This window comes from Glossina fuscipes, unplaced genomic scaffold, assembly GCF_014805625.2.
Source record: "Glossina fuscipes isolate IAEA_lab_2018 unplaced genomic scaffold, Yale_Gfus_2 59, whole genome shotgun sequence".
Lineage (NCBI taxonomy): Eukaryota > Metazoa > Arthropoda > Insecta > Diptera > Glossinidae > Glossina > Glossina fuscipes.
In genome coordinates, this window is record NW_023998431.1 from 6,731,301 (window position 1) to 6,753,000 (window position 21,700).

Below are 21,700 nucleotides of genomic sequence, written 5' to 3' on the forward strand. Positions count from 1 at the left end.
ATAAATTAATGCTAATTGTGAGATAATGAGAATTCTTGAACAAAATTTTAAAGAAGATTTTTTCAGACGAGTTTGAAGAGAGTAACGCGAAAGAAAAGTCTATAGCATCAGTGCGTAAATATAGTGTTAGTTCCTGAAATAAAGAACTAAGCGCGATTTTGTATAGCGCTTTTTTTGCAGACAACAAAGGACCTAAAAACTATGAAAAACTTATTTCAAGTTTAATACACAGCAGAAGCAAACTGTGGATGAAGTCTATATCTGTTTTGTTAAAAATATGTAATGAAATATAAATGGATATAAAACTGCTACAACAGCCTAATGGGTTTCCAAGATTAACACCTTTTAGTGAAAACACAATGCTTGCGTTAGGCATAGCTCACGACCTATCAAAATAAAATTAATTTTATTGCGTCGACAACGGTGAAAATTGAAAATCATACATTGAATGCTTACTTATTTATTAATATACAAATTTGCTCCTTGACGACCCAATATGTATTTAAATGTAAATGAATGTACATATAGTTTGTGTTGCGGAGCGCCTGAACGCAAATTTTTGCAAACTTTTAAAATTCCTTTGTGCGTCGTTTTTTACGGTCGAAACAATGATGTGCTTATAAAAACAAGCACATCATGATTTCAAAGTAGTCAGTTACGTTTTAATTTAAGAACTACACTAAAGCGTATTGCTATGTATTTGTATATGGAAAAAATTTTTTTAAGCTTAATTAATTATGTGTTGTTTCAAAAACAACATTTTTCGAAGAAAGTTTTGCGTTATTAATTTTGCATTTCATTAACGTTTATGCATACGTTAGCCATTTGGTTTTAGAAACGCTAAAATGCTATGTGTTTAACTGATCTTGGCCAAGGGTTCTGCCAAACAGCAGTAAAACTATGCATAATCAGCTAGCTTCCTGAAAGCTGACATTAGTTCACAGCCAAGCAGATAATTAACGAACATTTGTGGTCGCAATCGCGTAAGACTTTCGTGTCAGTCTCGTTGCCATGTTTGATATGGAAATGAAAAAGCAGACAAAAAAAAAAAAAGTTTGTTTAATTGTGGCTGCTAAAATCCGAAAAATAACAGGCTGGTATTCACGTATATGGAAGTCAGTATATATTTTCCTTTATCGCTTGGTTTCGCAACGCGTATGCGATAGCAGTCAGCATTGATTGATGATTATCGCTTTTTTGGAATCATGTAGGCACAGCGGGTATTAAATACATTTTCCCATCTTTAGCATATTATTGTTAATTGAGAACAAAATGAATTGCAAAGGAAATTGTTTACTTGCAAACAGCTGAGTCAAAACAATAATTCAAAACACAATTTACAGCGAATCTGAGGTTGTTGATTTGCTGAAAAACGGAAGCAGAAAGACAAAACAATTTACTAGCGAAAAAACTTTGAGTAAGCCGCTAAGCGAAAATTACAAAATAAGGGATATTTTTTTTCATTTAAGATTTTAAAAGAATATTTTTGAGTGGGTAAATAAGCCGTATTCTTTATTGGTCTAATTAATTTTATCTCACCCAAAAAAAGCAAAAATCCGAAACAGTAGTAACACATTGTTAGGTGTTAATAAATTATCGTTTTTTGTTAATTAATATATAAGTTATAGGCAAAATGCTTCGACAAATTACTTTATACTATGCTATAGAAGAGGGTTGAACTTTGCGACAGAGGTATGTTATGAGACGTAACAATACCCTTATCCTTTCTAAAATGTGAAAGCTTTTACGATATATTTGTAATAAATATATGATTATTTATATTGTTGCCAACAGATATCTTCAAAAGTTTCGAGTTTCTAAAGCGAACTTCAAATTCGTGTTGCAAACAATTGGACCAAGCAATGTTTTATAGACGACATACATAACTTTTAGTCATGACTTTGGCACTGTTGAGTTCTGGAGGTTACCAATGGCTAATTGGTAATGACTACTCTGTAAACGTAGCGTACACTACGTTGTTGGTTATTGCACAGGAAATTGTAGAAGCAATAGAAACTAAAATTTTGGCTGACATAGACCAGTTGGAGTAATAAAGTCGACGTTCGTTACTTCTATCTCATTGCTTTCACTCCTCTTCACTTTTCCTATCTGTTTCACAGGCCTGCCGATCTCACACGTCTGCCAACTATTTTTCTTGTCATCATTTTTCGGGATTGAAACTATCAATCCGATATTCTACTGGGTTGCACTAGAAAAATAAATAGAACAAACAAAATCGAATAGTACAAAATGTAACCAGCCGTTGAGAAATTGTCACGATTGACTTAATATAATCAACACTTTTGACAAAGGTTTGGCCTTGTTACAGTTACAATTTATCGACTATCCTCGATAAATTCGAAGTGTGGAATGTCATTAATCTTTAACGGAGTTTTTGCAAGTTTTCGCAGCGCGGTTGTTAAGGGTATGTTATCAGATCGGACTTGTTCTATTGTCAGACTATTTACCATCATTGTTATCATTTCGTCCACCTGAAGAAAATTATAGTTATTCCCATAGTCCTGGTTATAAATTCCTAAGTAGAGTATTGGGGGGCAGAGGATTCCGTCGATATAGATATGATATCAGTCTGATATTGTTAATTTGAGTATTTGTAGAGAGAAAAGTCGCTTGCGTTCTTTTTCCACGAGCATTAACTGAAGGATGCAAGGCCAAATTTTGTAGGCAGATATTTTCTTGGATACATAAGTTGTAACGGGGTTTATATTTATAGCTGGGGTTTCGCTCAGGGCTGCCCAGCGGTCCGTTCCAAGAAATTTTGTTCGTTGAAATAACGGAACCTTCGTATTTTGGTGCTTGATGAAATATATATTTATGAAACCAAAGCAGCATACGAGATGGCGACGTAACGTTATTTGCGATGTATCTTCGTGGCGAAAGAAAAAAACCAACATGCCTTGAGTGGTCAGCCTTACTTTCTCTTTATTGAGGGAAATATAACTCGCGTGTGAAGTGTACGATCGTAGCTGATCTTTAATGCTTGCATAAATATGTTTAACCTTTTCTCTATACATATGCTTTATTAATCCTGTACGTGCATATATACTTCTTTGTTATATTCTGATGCTTAAAAATATATCTTAATAATACCTGTATATGCTCCTTTATAGCGTAAACTGAATTGTTAACGTACATACACTTGCTTCTGCCTCAATACTCTTATACCTACAAACTTAATTAAACATGCATTTGTTCCTGTTTACGCATTTAATTATTAACATGGGTATGCTTATTCATACCTACCAGCTTAGGAATACAAATATGCATTGAATGATTCTTATACTTGTACCTATACATGCGGTAATATTTATAATTTTTTTTATCAAGCACGTGTTATTTCTTACGCCTATAAATACACGATCGCATATAAAAAAATATGTCCACATTGTTAAGATCGGCTTTCAGTACACGTATATAAATTTAGTCTCTATGCTATTTCTAGAAACGTCCATAAATCGCGTGTTGTTTTTTATGCATATACATGAAGAAGTTCGGAATTTGTAATTCACCACTAACCGTCCCAAGTAGCCATCTAAAATTTAAATTTAGTTTCTTGTGTTTTTCCTGACGCAACACCGACAGTTGTCATCTTGTCTTCTTTAATTATTTTTTCTCAGTATCCTGAAACCAATTTGAAGTCTTTTTTCCTTCTTTTACTGCGTTTTACGTAAATTTTGTTCTTTGGTAAGTTATACTTCATTTTAGTTTTTATCCTGTTATGGTATTTTAATACGTGTCTCTGTTTTTCTTGCTGTTGCTCAACATCCTGTAGTCTCAGTTCTTCTAATTCTTTAGAATCGATGTTGTGCGTACATTTGTGTAGGAGTTCTTTGGTTTTTTCTATATAAAAGAATGAGTAATGAAATTATACTTGTTTACTGCTCATTTCTGCTCAAAGGTTCTTTCTTGTCCATATTTAGAAGTACAAGAGAAAGGGAATTCGCAAAACAAGAGAAATGGAATGAAATCGTGCAACTTGCCCATTTATCTTGCGACTAGATGGCGGTATGCGGTCGACTTCGATCTTAAGATCACCTTCAAGCATAGACATAATTAAATCAGACGGGAATGCCGTTTCGTTATCGTTTATTATTACTATGGACATGTGAAAGTGAAGTGAGATTTCTTGTAAAGGTTTCGTAAGGTTTTCAAGGCCGCATGAGATTATTGATTTCTTAATCGCGAATTGGGTGAATTTATCTATGGCATTCAAAATCAAATGTCGTTCTGCTCCTGTCCGACCTCTTTTATGATTAACTGATTGCGCAACACGTTTTCAGGAGTTTATACTGATGGGATTGGATTCTCGTTCTGAGATTTCTCCACTTAGAACCGTATCGGTTAAAAAATTGTTTTCCTCATTTGATGGTAGTCTGGATGGACAATTAGCTATTATGCTTTCAATATCGGGTTTGTATTCCCATTGATAGTTGTATTCTTTGAGAACTGCTTTCCATCTTTTTAATTAAATGCTTATGGCATATGTGGCGGACGGTGGTCCGTGTAGATGTTTATTTTTCTTGATCTCTGTAAGCATAGTTACGCAATGCTTTTAGTGACCATATTATACATGGCATTTCTTTCCGGTTTGTAGTATGAGATTCTTGTGTTTTTTGCAGAGTGCAAGATAAAAAGGTTATTGGTCTTCTATCTTGAGGTAAAACTGCTCTGCAAGCGGAATTGGAGGCGACTTCATTCGAATTCAAAATATATTTCTTTTTCTCATCTCTCTCTCTTTTTTCTTTCTTTAATCTTATCAATTTGTCTTTAGTGGCTTGTTTGGACATGCGTCCATTTTCCTCCTCTCGAAATGCTTGGCAGGGTCTTGGCAATCTTAGCTAAGTTCTTGATGGGCTTTCGATAGCATCTTGCTATTTCGTGAGTCCTTCTGAGCTTTTGGTGTGGTAAACCATTTGGAATTCTCCAAATAAGATTTTTGGTGTGTAATGGGTTGCCCTAGGTCTTTGGGATTAACATAATGTTTGTTCGATTCTGTGTTTACTAAAAATATTAGCTTATCTTCATCGCCGTGGAGACCTGCATTAGCTTAAAAAATGCATATCATCAAGATGTTTTATTTGGTCTTACTCGGGATTTCCCTCAATCCCATATACTCTTTCATTATGTTTTTCCATTTTCTTCTTTTCAAACGTTATGTTGAAAGATTCCTGTTGTTTGGGAAGTATTCTTTCAAATTGTGCACGGTTTTGTGCATATGTTTGCTATTCATTCGGATGGTTTGCATAATTAACTTGTTTCATCTGGATACTCGTGTCTATCTCTTTTGGTTCGCTGCGCTGCTGGAGTTTTGGCGCCATAAATGGCTGATATTGAAATTGCCGATATTGAGGGTTTCGTTGAAATGTTGGTTCGTATTATGGTTTATTCCTTGCTGAAATTGTCTTTCAAATGCTGGAGGTGTTGCCTGGTATCGTAATGCTAGCGTACTGCTAAGAGTTATTAAGATTTTGAAGTTTTAGGCAAAGATGTAATGCTAGTGACAAATGCGTTGGTTACTTCATACTGAGAGAACGAAATAATGGAGTTCTTATAAAAGTGTACCATGCTTTTCCCCGATATGATTAAGAAATTTTGGAATACGTATTGGTAGAACTCCTGAAGGTTTTTGTTCTTTTGGATAAGCGTTGTCATCTGGTACTCCAGTGTTCCTAGATTCCTTTCGTCAGCATAGTACACCGTTGGACATTTTGATATCTTATTCTAATTTAATGGTGTATTGCTGGAGAGTTATGCCCGTTTATCTTGCAATTTTGCTTCTGCTTACCGTCAATATGCCATAATATTTTGGGCTATCTTTCAGATGATCATAAATTTCTAATATCCTATTGAAGCTTTTTTCCCACGAGTTAAATTCTTCTGGCTTGCCTGAAAATTCTCTGAGACTCTTGACTACGAGGGGGATTGGGATTGAGTTTAATTCATTTACATTGGTATCTCTTGAAATGTCGATTGTTTTATCAGTATTGTCGTCAAAGCCTGGATTAATTATTTCGTGAACTACTTATATGTTTCCATTCCTTATGATCTCCAATGCCGATTCTGCTATTTGTTCTCAGACGTGGGTCAAATTGAAAACGATTTGCACTAAGAATGTGTGGGCTGATTAAATTTTCAGGATGCGTCTTGTAAAACCTCAATGTAAATTTATAATTATATGGTCAACGCTGTAAAATGACCAAAACGAGTACGCATTGATATGGAATGTAATAAGCTTGTAGCTTGAATCAATGTACATTTCTTGGAATGTTTTCGTATTGTAAAAGCATTTAACATTTATTGATGAATCGTAAGCGAAGTAAGATGTAACGTTTTAGAGATCTACCCTTCGCACAGATGTAATTATATTCTAATTAATACCATGAAACTAACGCATGTTTTCCGGCCCGGCTTGTCGGATGGGTTGGGTAAAAATGAAATGTAAGTTGACTCATAATAAATTTTAGTTTCGCTACAAATATTTCATTATTTTAAAAATAACATGCTTACTATTAATTTTAAAATTTGTTCCGGATAAATACAACTCTAAGCCCTATGCATACCACTCCTCCCTCGCCCCACAGTCATCACCAGGAAGTCTTACCAGTATTTTTATATTTTTAATAATAATACATTTTTATTTTTCAAAGAAAGAAATAGAAAGAATTATAACAAACAGAATTTATAGATAGATATAATTAATCTAATTTATAATTTAAGATACTCATTTCAAGGTCAGCTATGTTGTTTCTTTTTTTTTATAGGATATCAGAAATTATTTATATTTAACAATGGATAACAGAATTATTTAAAATAAAAGAAAAAGTTTAGTTTATTTTAATTTAACAATTTATAAGAAATCTACCAAATCTAACAACTACGTCGATGCGCATCGCCGCAGGTAAAAGAATATTTAACAAAATATAAATTTTAAATTGTTTGATTATTATTAAGAAAAAAATAACACAAAAAATGTCAATTATTGATTCGACGTCTCAGGGACGTTCAGGGACGCCACGCGCAAACCCAAGTTAAGTAAAACGGTGTGAAGAGGAATGTTCTTTTACACGAATTATTGATTTTTTCGTGTTTTTCACTTTCTTTCACGTTAGCTTGCTAATTTTTTGGCTATGAGTTTTCGTCTCTTGTGTCACTTTTCTCAATAATGTACGAAGAATTTGTTTGTCGTTTTTTTTTTTTTAAATTAGAACACTTCTTATTGTTTCCTTTCTTAACATTATTCGCTGACTTTTCTTTATCTTCAATGTATTCGCTAATTTTTTTATATTTAAATGTCTCCCGTACAACATCCGCAGCCGACCAACGATTTAGCTTAATCAATTTACACCTTTTTGAAGTTTTTTATTCATTTCCTTTTCTTTTGCAGAAAAAGGTTTCTGTCATTTTTCCTATTTTTTCCTACTTTTGAAACATGTATTTGCGATAATTATCCGCACAGGCTTCTTTCACTTTTTATGGTCGCAACCTAGTGATCGTTGACTCCTGCACTCTGTAGTGTACGTTCTTACATTCCACAGTTTCCATTATTTTCTTCGTTGAAATCTTGTTCAAAGGGATTTCCAAATTTTTCACCAAAAAAATCTCAAATTCCGATCCCAAAAATAAACTGTTTTTTTCGTTCTTTCTCAAAAGAAAAAAAAAAAACAATTCTTCCCATTTTTCCTTGACAAAACAAAACCCTCTTTCCTCTTTTTTTTTTTTTATTTTTCTATTTATTTATTTATTTATTTTTTTTATACACTACAGTGTCTATTACAAAGAGAGTGAATGAACAAAGTGAAAGCTTCTGAAATGTAAAACTATTCTCTGAACATTCAAAGAAAACGTAAAATTCTGGTGAGTCAGAGCCTGGTGCCGCTGAGCATAGTCCAGCACCGGGAAACGGGCAAAAGCCCACAAAAATTTCTATTCTCCTCTTTTTTTCTTTAACTTATCTCTAATTTCATTCTTATTTTGCTTCTTCCTTCAGCTTTACTTTTTTATTCCTCTTTTCTTTTAATTAAATTTTTCTTCTCCGTTTTTTTTATTCTTTCCTTTTGGAATAATGGATTAAACGCTTAAGTATAAGGTCTAGCGGAAAGCTCTCTCCGTTTTTGAAATAAAATGAAGTACAAGTCATCAATCCTATGTTCCGAATATGGCCCGAAATAGTCTGCTGACCTAAATTAAGCTTTTCTGCGATCTCCGATGCTTTCAGAAAGAGATATTGCTTAAGGCCCAGTATGTGGCCTATCAGAAATATCAAAATCACCTGTTTCAAATGTTCCAGACCATCTACTGCATGTCCTATTAGAAACTGTACCACACAAACATTTTCCATAAATTTCTACATGCTTCCTCAGCATTTCTTCGTTGTTGAAGTTCATATAAAATACAGTAGTGTAAATGAACTTTATCAGTAGACATAGGTACACTATCGCTTCACACTTAAGACTAACGTGAATCAACTTTGTTTTAGTGAATTTCTTACATCAGTGTGTATACAATAAGCGATGAAACTAGAGAGCCAAATACACATGTGCTTACGTGTCGAAAATTGTTTTCATAGAAACAGGACGGGACTTTCCGGTAGACTTTATTATCATTTTAATTAACTTTATTGTTTTTGGCGTAAAATAATATCTAATTTTTTTAAATGACATTACACATCTTCTTTCTTGTACGGCATAAAAACACCATGATATTCCGTAAACATACGTAAAAGCAATCCCACGCCTTCCATTTTCACACAGTATATAATTTCATTCAATAATGATTGCGACGTTTATTGGAAGGACAATATTCGGCATACTCTTCCCAAGTACAACCCACTTTAGTGCAGCATTCATTCGTAATTGAAGGAATATTCGAACGACGTGTCCTTAAGAAAACATTAACCTCTCGAGGATCAAGCCAAATGCGATGAAAAGTAGGATCTATACGCGGGAAAAGATACGTTTAATAGTGTATTTTGAAATATATTGATAACTTTAGGTGCTTGCATGTATTTTGATCAGCGACATCTATTGGTAAAAATAATAAACTAATTCAAAGTATCAATGTTCAGAATAGTTAAAGTCGATGATCTTGATGTTTTTCTACATAAAATAATAGTTTTACATTTAGTATTATTGAGTTATTCAGTTATTCAGACACCAATCGTGGAACGCTCAAAATTGCATTTCCGACATTTATTACATTTGTTTTTTGATTTCGAAAAATCTGCTGCCGAACCGCATCAAATACATTTAGAAGCCTTTGAAAATGCTCCTTTATCACGTCCCAATTGTTTGTTTTGTTTCAACGGTTTAAATGTAGTGATTTTGATGTCAATGGCGAAGAACAATTTGGGAGGAAATGAACTGCAAGACTTATTGGACGAAAATCCAACTCAAACTGTCAAGAAAGTTTCGTACAGTTTAGCAATTGATGAATCAATTGTTTCTAGACGTTTATATGCGATAGGAAAGATCCAAAAGGAGGAAAAATGGCTACCAAACGAATTGATTGAAAATGACATTTTGGCCAGTTCTTGCAATTATTGCCAAGGATACACTGATGCAACTCGAATGGGCACTTCTGCCACATCCAGTGTGCTCACCAAACATGGCTCCCCCTGATTACCATTTGTTTAGAACGACGCAGCATGGCTTGGCAAACACGGGGCTTCGAAATGGTGAAGAAGTGTGAAAATGTATCGATGACTGGATCGCTGCCAAACTAATATGCTTCTTCGACACAGTATCGCCATGTTGCCATAAAGATGGACAAAAGTTGTAGAAAATAATTCGAAATATTTTGATTAATATATATTGTACCGATTTTCCTCAATGAATTCCTTTTTTAAGTGAAAAAAATGATCAAAATACATGAAAGCAGTTAATAAAAAACAAAACACCTTTACATTTATTGCGTTTTTGTACAGATTCATCTGTGCGTTTGTGGTTGCGGCGGGTTAGACGGTAAATATCCTTTTCACAAGCCCAATATAATTGTCGCACCAACTTGTCGCGACACCGCGAATGGGTTTCATGATGCCAAACATTTTCCCAATCTGGCTGAGAGCTAAATTTTTTTTTTTTTTTGGATGTTCTAAATTATTATTGAGTTACTAAATATAATAGCTTTTGTTATTTAATACCGTTGCTTAAATAAGAGCTCCAAACCTTCTTCGGTGTGTATAGACTTTACTAGAGCTTTTGTTGTGATAAGACCCAGAATCATAAATAGAAATGCACAAAAGTATTGTTTATAGAAAATGCACATTTCGAGTGTAAGTAGAGTTCAAGAAACCCCTAGATTTGTACTATTTTGTCCGGAGTTAAGAAGTTCCGAACTTCTCAAAGGATAAATGGAAACTGGTGCAAGCATAGTCACAACAGAGCGTTTTCGATGTTCAACGATTGAAGCTGAAAACCCATAAATTCCTTGATAGGTGTTGACATTGTGTCAATATGATGAAATAAAATTTTCTAAATTACGACTTGCTTTGCTGAATCTACACACGTTATACTTACATGATCTAATGAAGGCATTTTTATACTAATTTAATACTACAATGCCAGCGGTATGCTAACTTGGTTGTTTCATATGAAACACACTGAAATATGCACCTGCCTGTAATTTCTTGGTTGACGTCCAATTTTTTGTTATATTAGCTTTGTCCCTCTGTCCATTCATATATATTTCGAATTCGATTTGAGAACAAATACTTGGTTATACACTAGATCGTAACCGAAAATTAGCCGGAAACCACACTTGAAAATGAATGCAATGATGGAAGATTTTATTGTATTCTAATCATAAATTTTTAATTTGTAGAAAATATTCATCTCAGATTTATATCGAGGTAAAATTGACTTACAATCAATAAAAATGAATTCGCTCCATTCGACTCGCAATGAGAAGCAAAAAAAAATATATATATATACCAATCTTTTTGGTTTTTGCATCTTCATCTCCATTTTCATCTTCATTTCAAGCGAATATGGACAAATTTCATATTGTCTATTGTAGTAAACTTTTAGATCCTGCTTTGCATTTAAGGTAGCCAGTTCCTTGTATATTTTTAGCAAAGGGCGATCATTTTCAAATTTAATATCTTACCATTAACTAGAAACACATCTGTTAAATTTTCGTGTTTGAACTCAAATGTTGGGACCGTGACAATCTCAAAAATAAAATAGATCAGGAGACGGACGTGGCTAAATCGACTCTTACTCTAATCATGCATATGAGTACGCAATGGAGTCTATAATGACACATTTCAGAGTGTTGCCGCTAGGCAGAAGAAACTCTTTATTAAGCGAGGGGTGTCTAAGATTCGCTTCTTATATTGGATCATAAATCTCTTATTTGTTATGGGATAGAAACATGTTAGTGTCGCAACTTATAACCACCGCGTTAAAAAGCTATACTTCTCATTATTGCTGTCATGGTGGCAAAATGATGACGCCCATGCTGGACAAATTGCAAATCTACGTAAACAGAGAACATTTATATAATGCTTCACTTGGCGAAGGAGCTGACTACTGATTGCTGTCGAATCTCCTATTGATACTTTTCATTTTTGTAAATCAATAACCCATACATAAAAGTAGGCAAACAAATAGAATAAGCAGTCATTTCAATTCCTCCAATTTTAATATATAAAAATCAAACTATAAATACTTTTCCCTGTACATAAGTATAAATCGACGTTCGAGTAGTGTAACAGTAAGGAAAGAAAAATTGACGTGACTGCGGAAAAGCTTTTAATAAGAATTTGTATGTTATTTGTATGTAATATATTTAACAAGTAAGCATGTGTATATTCATTTGAAAACTATATGTTTAATATTTTATGTTTCCAGCGCGCGGAATTTTCATAATTTTCCTGAGGTGAAATATACAATATCGGATACGGGTTTTTACATCCACAACGCAAGGTATCTATAAAGTGCATGAAATGTAGAATAGTATAAATTTGAAAGCATCCATGAATTGTTCTGACGATCCACATTTGAAAAACTTGCTTGTTAAAACATTTGCTAAGGTTGCAGTGATGGTGTTTGTGGTTGAGATTATGAACTTCATGTACAGAGCGTGTTTAATGTAGAGTAGATAAGTGAATGCTTTGAGTAATTGCTGTGTGGTGCATACTTCGTTTTTTAGTAAAAATAAAAAGAAAAGAATTTAATATTTTTAATCTTAAAGAACAACAAGTAACAAAGTTGTATTCGGCAGAAACCAAATTCCGCATAACTACCATACAGTAATTAATTTAGACTTAACGCACTTAGCTTGCCGCATGCTAGTTCACAAGTCTTTTTATTTGGTACCCATACCGATAGTATTGTTAAAAAAAAATTTGTTTCACTAGGTCGTGGTGTCCGCCATAATTTAGAATTAATGCATTTTTGGGCAGGTAATATATCTTCATTTGAGGAATGTACAAAGTAATTTTACATGTTCTGCTTGTTTATCTTATGATTAATGAGCATGAAAACTCAAAAACGTGAAAAAGAGAGAAAATGCATTCATCTGTAACTTGTTTCGTAACGTAAATGTAGAAAATTTCAATCTTCTTTCTATCTTTCATACTTTGTGAGTACTGAGCAAAAACTTACCAATTTTTATTTAGAAAAACGGTCACGCCCTCAGAAAACTTTGGCCCATTTTCAATACCAACCTGAGTGCAAAAATTTCCAATGTTTCTACCCAACTTGAAGTCGATATCTTCAGTTTTGCGACCAGATGAGTGTCAATAATATACACCGACCAAGGGACATATCTGGAGTGGTGGATTTGACGATGAAATGGTTCAACTGATAGAGTGGGAAAAGCATATATGATAACAAGAAATTACAACCATCCCCGTCTACGGTGAATACTTTAAATCTCAGAAGCAAATTCTGAAAACCCCTAAGCAAATTTGTGAAAAGAAACCAGAAATTGTAATATAAACCTATTAAAGACTATGCTACCCCACTGATAGTAAACAAACTATGATTTCAGTGTTTTGCTACTAATCATTAAAAAACAAGTTACATAGTTTATATATGACTATTGTGGCTACCATGTCACAATGCCGGCTCTTAATTCTCTCAATGGACACAGAACAATTCGCTTCATAAATAATAAATTTTGTCTACTGTGATTATATTCATAAGCATATCTTTCGGCTAAAAATTGTGTACAAACCTTGTACTTTTATTAATAAGTTGTCGTTTGGTTCATGAATTCTTCAAGGCTTATTCGCCGCTTTATTTAAGTAATCGTCATTAAAATTAGGACTTGATGCTTTAACGTCCTCTCTTCTGATTCTTAGATTTTATTTTTTTGAGTCCTATTTTACCTTATTTAGGTATTTCGCTATGCAACAACTGTTCTAGGTTTCACTTTAGTTGGACTTGTCGCTAACTTATTTGCTGGTACACAAACTCAGATAATATATTTATAAGCTGACAAAATCTCATGCTTGGTATATATAGTTAAAGGGCAGAGACCATTTTCCAAAGTTATCAAGGATCTATCTATTACATTTCAAGGAGAGAACGTCTAAAAATAATTTACTGTTTTAACACTAATTAGCTTAAGACCAAATTTACATGTAAGAAAAATTGTATATAAGACGAAATTATTTCCAATAATATTATTATTCTCAAAACTAACCTTGAGATAGTCATTCCATACGATTAAAACCGCATTCAGTTTGTTAGAAGATCTACCTCTGCTAACAAATCACAATAGTCCTGGCGTTCGGAAGCCGAGCATGTCAGCAAAAATAAGGATCGTCTATTTTAAATCTTTAGGTTAGTGCAACGCGATCTTGCTGCCGTATCTTCCACCATTATATTCATATATATGTATATACATATATTACAATAGTAATACTCCCGCAGGCAGCGGTAAACAGATGCAAGGTTCTACGTAGCTTTGTTGTTTTAGCGAACGATCTACTAAGTGAAATTTAGACTTCAAGCATCCAATGGCAGTGTTTTGTATAGCTGACTGCTTGGTGTCCGTTCGTTGACGTTAAACTATTTGTTAGTTTAGCAGCATTACCTCTACAACTAACTCTTGTATTGACTTTTTTTATGATTGATCGTATTTTGGACATCTTAAATTTTAATACGGATCGGGGGGTGTTGTGGATATACCTTAAAACTGATGACCTTCTAATTCTTTCAAGAGGGTTTAGAGATTCACGTTCTAGATTACTTCGCGTTAAGTCTTGACTGAATAGCTAAATGCATGTAATCGTAGAAAAGCAAAAATAATTTACAAAGCAAGCAACAAAGTAAGGTAAAATATGACATTTTGGAGAGAAATGTTTCTGGCAGTTGCCCAATCACGCAACGTAAGCATTAAAGCTACTATCCATAACAATAATAAAATGTTAAAGAATTCATTAAGAATTTTCAAATAAAATCAACATTTCAACATAACTTAGAACAGCGGGCTTAATAAGAACACTTTTAGGAGAGTCACATATATCAGTGGACTGTGCAAAACTGTTCAGTCATCTGCTTGGAAAAATGACAATGTTGGAACAATATTGTTACGAAAATGTTACAGTTCATGATTTGAGTTTTCATGAAAATTAATCAATTTTCCAAAAAAAAAAAAAGAATTCTAAAGAAAGGGAAAAGCAAGTACACATTGGGGCGAAAAGATTAACAACAAGTGGTATGCAAATCGCAACTTGCTCGTAAAAGGGTATATAAGCAGAATATTTGCTCATGGCAAAGTCAGTCAAATATTAAGTCAAGAAGTGAAAATAATTTTCGAATAGATTTCATAAGTATTGCACATAAAACTCAGACTATCCCAAAAGTCACAATTCAGTGGTACGAACTAGATTATAAGTAAATTCACAAAAAACGGTTTGCGTTACAATATCATATTAGACGGAGAGAAAATTACCTAACTAATATCTTTCAACCAATTCGATCGACACATCAAGTTGTCAAAGCGTTGTTTAATGCATTTTGACCAGAAGTCTTCTTATAGCCGATGATTCCATTATTGAAAACGTTGATGTGCCTTTCCTACTAGTCACAAAAATTGACTTTCACGCGGTTCTAAAATGAACGTATAATGAAAAATGGCATGGTAAAGATAGAATTTGTAATTGTCTTCTCAACATAATGAGGAACAGCACCCGTCAAATTCTGAGCTGAGTCTTTAATTATTTTTATAACATTAGAAACTCTTTTAGAGTATGGGGAACGCAACCATAAATCAGGTTTATGATCCAGTATGTGCAGTAAAAGCTATAGGCTAAATTGTACCGTGCTAACCTGGGCAAAATTTTCGAGGGTTGCTTTTTGAAAAAAGCAAAAGACTGCCTACGAGGTACAGCTCTCAAGGCAAGCTATCGCTTCATGATCTTCAAAAAATTATATAGCCAAAGAACTTCAAAATATATTTGCCACTGTAATGCTCCTTTGGGATTTTGGGAAAATTTTCGATACAAGATCATTTAAAAGGCTGGCTAGAGCGGGTGACTTCTTTTCAATAATGAGACAAATCGAACATTCGGATGAAGTTTTACTAATAATAACGGATGATATCGTAATACTTTCATCGAAGACTGAAGTAAAATTAGCAAATAAAATTTTGCATGACTCTTTTATAAGACTGTGTCGGAGTTTTGAAAAAATTGGAAACGCGATAAATGCTAACAAATGAATCTCTCAACTGTTTAGTAGCGAGAGGAAACGATTTTCATATGTATTTAAATTTTAATTGCTTTGCTAAAAGTTTTTTCAATTAACTTTTCATTACGATTTCATATCAAGTTTCAATTGGCTTCTGAAACAAACAATTTGTTACTCAATGCAAAAAAAATATATATTCATTTTGAGTATATGCAGTTAGTGCTTTAACATTAAAATTTAAAAACAAAATTCAGAAAGTAGGGTTTATGGGTTCGGGAAGTAAAGTATTCAAATGACAGAGAAGCATTTTTATAAACGAAGAGGAGTGAGTATCTTTAAAAGTGTCCAAGCTTCATCTCGAAAGATTAAGATTAATGGAAAGAGCGACCGGTCAATGCATTACGGGTCTATGAATACAACAAATGCCAAAACAAAATGATATTAACAACTTCTATAGAAAATTACTGCATGAACAAGCGGTGCCGACAGAATTAAGATTTATGCGATTAGGATAATCGAGCTCCAAAAATTGGGAAAAAGCACTTGTAAAATTTCTCCATAAATGACGATTAAAGAAATATCCTACACCCCTACCCATGTATCTACTCCATCCAGGTATACCAATGCAATTATTTATAAACGGCGAACCTCTGCTTTAACGCAAATTAATAATAAGTAATAGTATTTAAGTAGATCTATATGATCAGTCCATTAATATTTAAGTATAAGGAACAATTTGCCTACCAAAAAAGGACAAATGTAAATTATTGCAATTTTTGGAAACTGTCATCCTTATTCCTAGTTTTAAGACTGATAAGGATTTTTAAATTTTTAACTGCGGGTTACGATGATGATATACGTTAGGACCTTTAACAAGTTAGAACAAAAACTGACAACTAACACATCAACAATCAAGAATTCGAACAATCATCTCCCAAAGAAGAATGTACAAAAATTTTTTGTCTGTCCGCTTGTAAGCACTGCTATGCAGCTGTACATTTTGGAGATCGCATTTTTTTTGTTCTTTTCTTTTTGGATAACGTAATAGAGCATTACAATATAAAAATATGGACTTCTGGCCGATACATGCGTGAAAAATATGTATTTTCAATTTTAAACGGCTAGCGATGTGGCAATGATTGCAAAACCCAAAAAAATTTCAATACTAGATGTACATTATTTGTGCAACAAATGCGAGAGATAGTTGACGAAAGGCCTTCGATATTTTCGTTCCGTCGTTAGGTGCCTAACCCACAACTGTAAGTCTCTTATTGATTGTAAGCAGAAAAAAACTATTCAACAGCGTTCAAGTTGTTAACATGCTCTGCTTTTCCTTCGGTGGCGTCAAGGTCAAAAAATGCATCGAAGAACTAAGAGATAATATCGCTCACCTCCTATAAGAGTTCTTCTCCGTACCGTACCGAACCGTAGTGGTTGTGGGAACTTATATACTTACTTATTTTATAAGAGTCCCCAACAGTTGCTATCAGCCGAGGATAAATTAATCCACCACTTAAAATACAAGTTTTATGCTATAAGTACTTTAAACTCAATTAAAATAGAGAAAAGGAAAAACGTTAAATTTTACATAAACAAATGAATAAAAGTGGATGAAAAGAAAGGATACTATGAAACAGAAAGAGCTTGTATTTGCTTGACAACCACAAATGTCTGCTGTACGGGCTAAGGCTGGAAGCATATTAATAGATCAATAGAACAAGTTTGACTATCAGATTCAACTTTTTCGTACAAAGGAATGTCAGCGCAATATTCAATGGCCGAAAAGTTTTACATTCATGGTCACACACACCTTCATGCCCCCTCATCGGGTATTTACGTACTATTCGTAACGAACTTCGATTTCGGATCTTTACATTTGAAGACGTCGGATAAATGTTGCTCGTTCTCAACCCAATTGACCGAATTCATGTAATTAATCACATAAATGCTGTGAAGTCTTTGGGCTTATTGCGCAGTCCATCTATTTTAGATTAATACGAGAGTTCTTCATTGGCAAATTGACAATTGATGCTTCGAATAACAAAACAGATAAATAAAATAAAAACTTAATTAAATTGTCTTTACTCTTTTTGTTTTAAGTTTTAATGATTCTTTGACATAAAATTTTACACATATTCGGAGAGTTAGTTAACATTGATACAAATTCGCACAAAAATTAGATAATGGCTATAATACCACTTAAGAGTACATGTGTTATTAGACTAAGTAATAATGGACATAACTTACACAAATATAAAAGTGTTTTTAATTAGGCCCTATATAATGATTTTGGTTTAGCTGAATTAAAACTAATGAGCCCTGTGTACATATATATCAGTTAGTTTGAAATAACAATGATTTTATATCCACTAACAAAGAAGAACCAACTAAATTATTTTGTACATGCATTTAGGAAATTAGAAAACCTAAATGATTGAAATTTTCGCTCGATTCGTCGCCCTCTTTGCTCATATAGCTGTCCATTAAAAGGGAAACCCTTGCAGTATATGGCATATAATATATAGTCTCAGGTGATTGGAAATCAACCCTGCTTAGAAATCAACGTTGTAAACGTGAGCTAAATTCAGCCATAAGAACAGAACAAAAGAGAAAATATTAGAAAAAATACTCATATAACTAACATACATAAATCTTCATACCTGATATCTTTATCTATAAATAAATTTACGCATTTTACGCATATTAATCCGAGTTAAATAAAAAATATTATATCTCAGCCGATTCGCTTAAATGCGTGTATAGTATAAACGAAAATTAAGCAAGTTCCTATTGTATAATCTGGGTAGGTATCTAAAAGCCACCCTAAAGTATTCTTGCCCCTTTTTTTACACTCACATAAACTGATTTTGAATTACGATGCTTTTAGAAGATAACTTTATGTTTTTCTCTTTATGTAGGACAATTTAACCTAATAACAATCGAGATACTCGGATGTACAAAAAACTTAGTCGCTAAATTTGTTACAAATGTAAAATTACTTGTAGTTTGCCTGGTCGTACATACAGAGAAAACCATGGTTGTTGGGTCTTTTTTGTTTGTTTTGTTTTTGTTTTTTTTTGTTGGTATTACATACACATAGTTCGCAAAAGTGTAACTTTTTGTGATAAGTATAGAGGTGCAACTGAGTGGGCATTAAGTTTCCAAATGTTGGTCAAATACTTCATACTATCGAACAGCTCTACAATGATAGTTGTTTTTTGTTGTTGTTGTTGTTGTTGTTGTTGTTCCCATCTGTTGAAAAATATCTATATATAATATATATCAAAATTGCTGCGATCTCCATTCCATCATTGCTATGACCGTTCATAAGGAGGCGAATGGGTTTCTAATCAGGGTATTTTCGACACGTTTCTTAGCATCGGTGCCATTTTAAAGCATATCAATATTCGAGGTATCATTTCCGGTTGCTGTACGTGTGGTTTTAGTAACTTGTTGATTGATAATAACGGGCGGTGGACTACCACACCAAACCACCTATAAATAGACAAAAAATAAAGGAAAAAGTAATTATCGAATTAATCAAACATAACTTAACAACTTAAAAAAAAAAAAAAAAAAAGGAAAAAGACTTAAATACTTACTTTGCGAAAGGCCTTACGGAAATTATCAGACAAGAAAGCGTATAAAATTGGATTGATACAGGAATTTGTATAGGCCAGGACATGTGCAAATATTTGCATAATTATAGTTACATGTGTGTTCACGTATAGATTCAACGCCTTCAGCACCAATATAATCTAATTGTTATGATAAAGAACAGGAAATTTATGATAGGGAGGCAACAACAGAAAGAGAAATAAATGGAAAACAAGAAGAGAAGGAAATCTGATTACAAATGATTACATTAGAACGCATTCAGAGTGTCATGGCATATAACAAGTCGTTTCATTTTTGCTATCATGCTAACACATCACATGCACACAGAGTGTTCTTTTCTCTTGAAAAAGCAAGGCCTTAAATCTATAAAGCTAAAAAAAAAAAGATGAAAGAAATTATATTTGATTTAAGTCGAACTTTTGCATATTTATCGCTTGTAACGTCTTGTCATTTTTTAATAAATATGTGACACATCGGTCAATGAATTCTGGGACTGACACATGCACGTCTCGGTTGCAAAAAAAAAAAAAAATAAATGTTTATTGTTTATAGAAAAATGCACGAACTAGAGTGGGTTCAGTGATCCTTCATTTGTTATATTAAACCTTATTTTTTGACGAGAACAAAATCTTTTAAACTAGCATTCGCTTCACCGACAGCAACAATTTTTCGTTAGTTTGCTGATTGCCGGAGCCCGGCGCACACCCAAAATCGACGATCGGCAGGTCAAGTTGCAGGAGATAATTGGTGTTGGTGAATAAACTCGAATTTTGCAAAAAAAAAAAAAAAAAAAAAAGAATTGGGAATGCTCTTTTCCTTAGTAAACCCCGGAAATAATTAATTGTTGCATTAGATATTTAAAAATTTCGGATACTAAATATACTAGAAACCTTGAAACCAATATAAAATGAAAAGGTTTTTAAAACCTTCAATATCACATATCCGTTTTGACCAAATACAACATTCCCTGTACTCAAATATTACGTGCAGCTCTTTCCCTTAAACTCTAACCAATAACAATGTGATGGATGGGGAAAGTTTTGGAGAGCATGTCTAAACGGACACCATTGGACTGAACGCCGACTTGTATTATCAAGAAGATTTTTAATTGTTGCAAAATAAAATGAACAATACGATGCGAAAAAATCCCATTTTACAAGATTTAAGGCCACATTTTCGGGCAACAGCTGGAGATCTTAACACGATTTTAACGGACTAACAAATGAAATGTCTAGGCATTGCTTAAAATGATTGCTATTCGGTGCATGATGTTAATGTGAGTTATGATGACAATATGTGAGTTCCACGAGGTCGACGAAGCCATAACTTATCCAAAAAGTGCAAAAGTGTATTATATTATTCTTGGATATATAGAAACGATTATTAGATATTACAAGTAATATTTACATAAAAGAAGATTTTTTAAATTTCGAAATTTTCTTTTGATTTTGATTGACATTGTAAACTAAATTTATAAGGCGGATGGCAATGAATGTGTAAGATTTATAGCGAAAGCCAGCTGGAGCTGCCTTTGCACGTTTTTATGTCTTGTAATCATTTATAATAAACTCTAATAAACTTTTCACGCTGAAAGTTAGCTCGATTCGTTCTCGCTCAAATCTGTTTCTTATGTACAGCAGTCATTTGCATCAGTGGTATTATTTATGATACAGAAGTTTAAGACCGACTTAAGAAATATTTCTTATGTCTAATATAAAATCGGCATTTAATGAAACTTTTCAGTTAATAACAATTTTTTGGAATCTGAAGATTGTGTTGATCTATAAACTTGAGGTGAGAATATTCATGTTTCGTTTGTATTGTTTATTATTATTAGAATTAAAGATATTAGACTAGCGTTTAATGCAAAGTAATTTGAATTCACGCTTAATTCATTATAAAAAAATAATGAAGGTAAGCAAAAGGGTTTGACAACTGTGCGAGTTTAGAGTTTTACTCGCCGACTTCCGCTCTTCCGCTTAGCGATTGACTTGTTTCTCTCCATTTCTTTGCAACGTCACTTCCGGTCATCCTATTCTTCGTTTACTCTTTGCAGATTAGCTCACTACTACTTACTGCTTTTCTAGGTATGTACACTTTACATTCACATATTTGCAGCTTATGAATGTCATTTCATTTTTTAATTACATATGCTCAAGCCTTAATGTCAACGCAAAAACCGATTACGTTGAATTTGTCAATGCAAATTGCTTCCTCTCATCTTTGCCACCGCCTGCAAATTTGGGAATACATACAACCAATTTTAAATCTGTCCTGCAAAAACAGGGTGGCAATCTAGTGGAGGACTGAGTGTTACTTTTTTTTCGGTTGAAAATCGAAATAACACAATAACACCTACTTGGTACGTTTTTCAATATTCATAAGCATGTCGATAAATTGCAATCACTTTTTTTTTGTTT

At 33.3% G+C, this 21,700-nt stretch overlaps 2 protein-coding genes across 3 annotated transcripts in view; both read right to left on the minus strand.

Annotated features, from left to right (window-relative positions):
* Positions 1-8,683: 8,683 nt before the first annotated feature.
* On the minus strand, positions 8,684-16,983 carry LOC119637457 (probable insulin-like peptide 7). Its single transcript, XM_038033475.1, is given in 5 exon segments — positions 8,684-8,954; positions 9,923-10,083; positions 10,160-10,203; positions 11,233-11,269; positions 16,946-16,983. Coding segments are annotated over 5 exon segments (450 nt in total). The 3' UTR covers positions 8,684-8,784.
* Positions 16,984-17,866: 883 nt separating this feature from the next.
* LOC119637258 (allatostatin-A receptor) overlaps positions 17,867-21,700 on the minus strand; it is a 47,836-nt gene continuing 44,002 nt past the window's right edge. The window contains exons 6-7 of one of the 2 annotated variants that reach the window (XM_038033136.1): positions 19,265-19,420; positions 17,882-19,157 (exon numbers count right to left, since the gene is read on the minus strand). In XM_038033136.1, the coding sequence (XP_037889064.1) occupies positions 19,053-19,157; positions 19,265-19,420 (261 nt within the window). In that variant the 3' untranslated portion in view covers positions 17,882-19,052. Of the gene's footprint in view, positions 19,158-19,264; positions 19,421-21,700 lie in introns of both variants that reach the window. The other variant, XM_038033137.1, reaches the window with a different exon arrangement.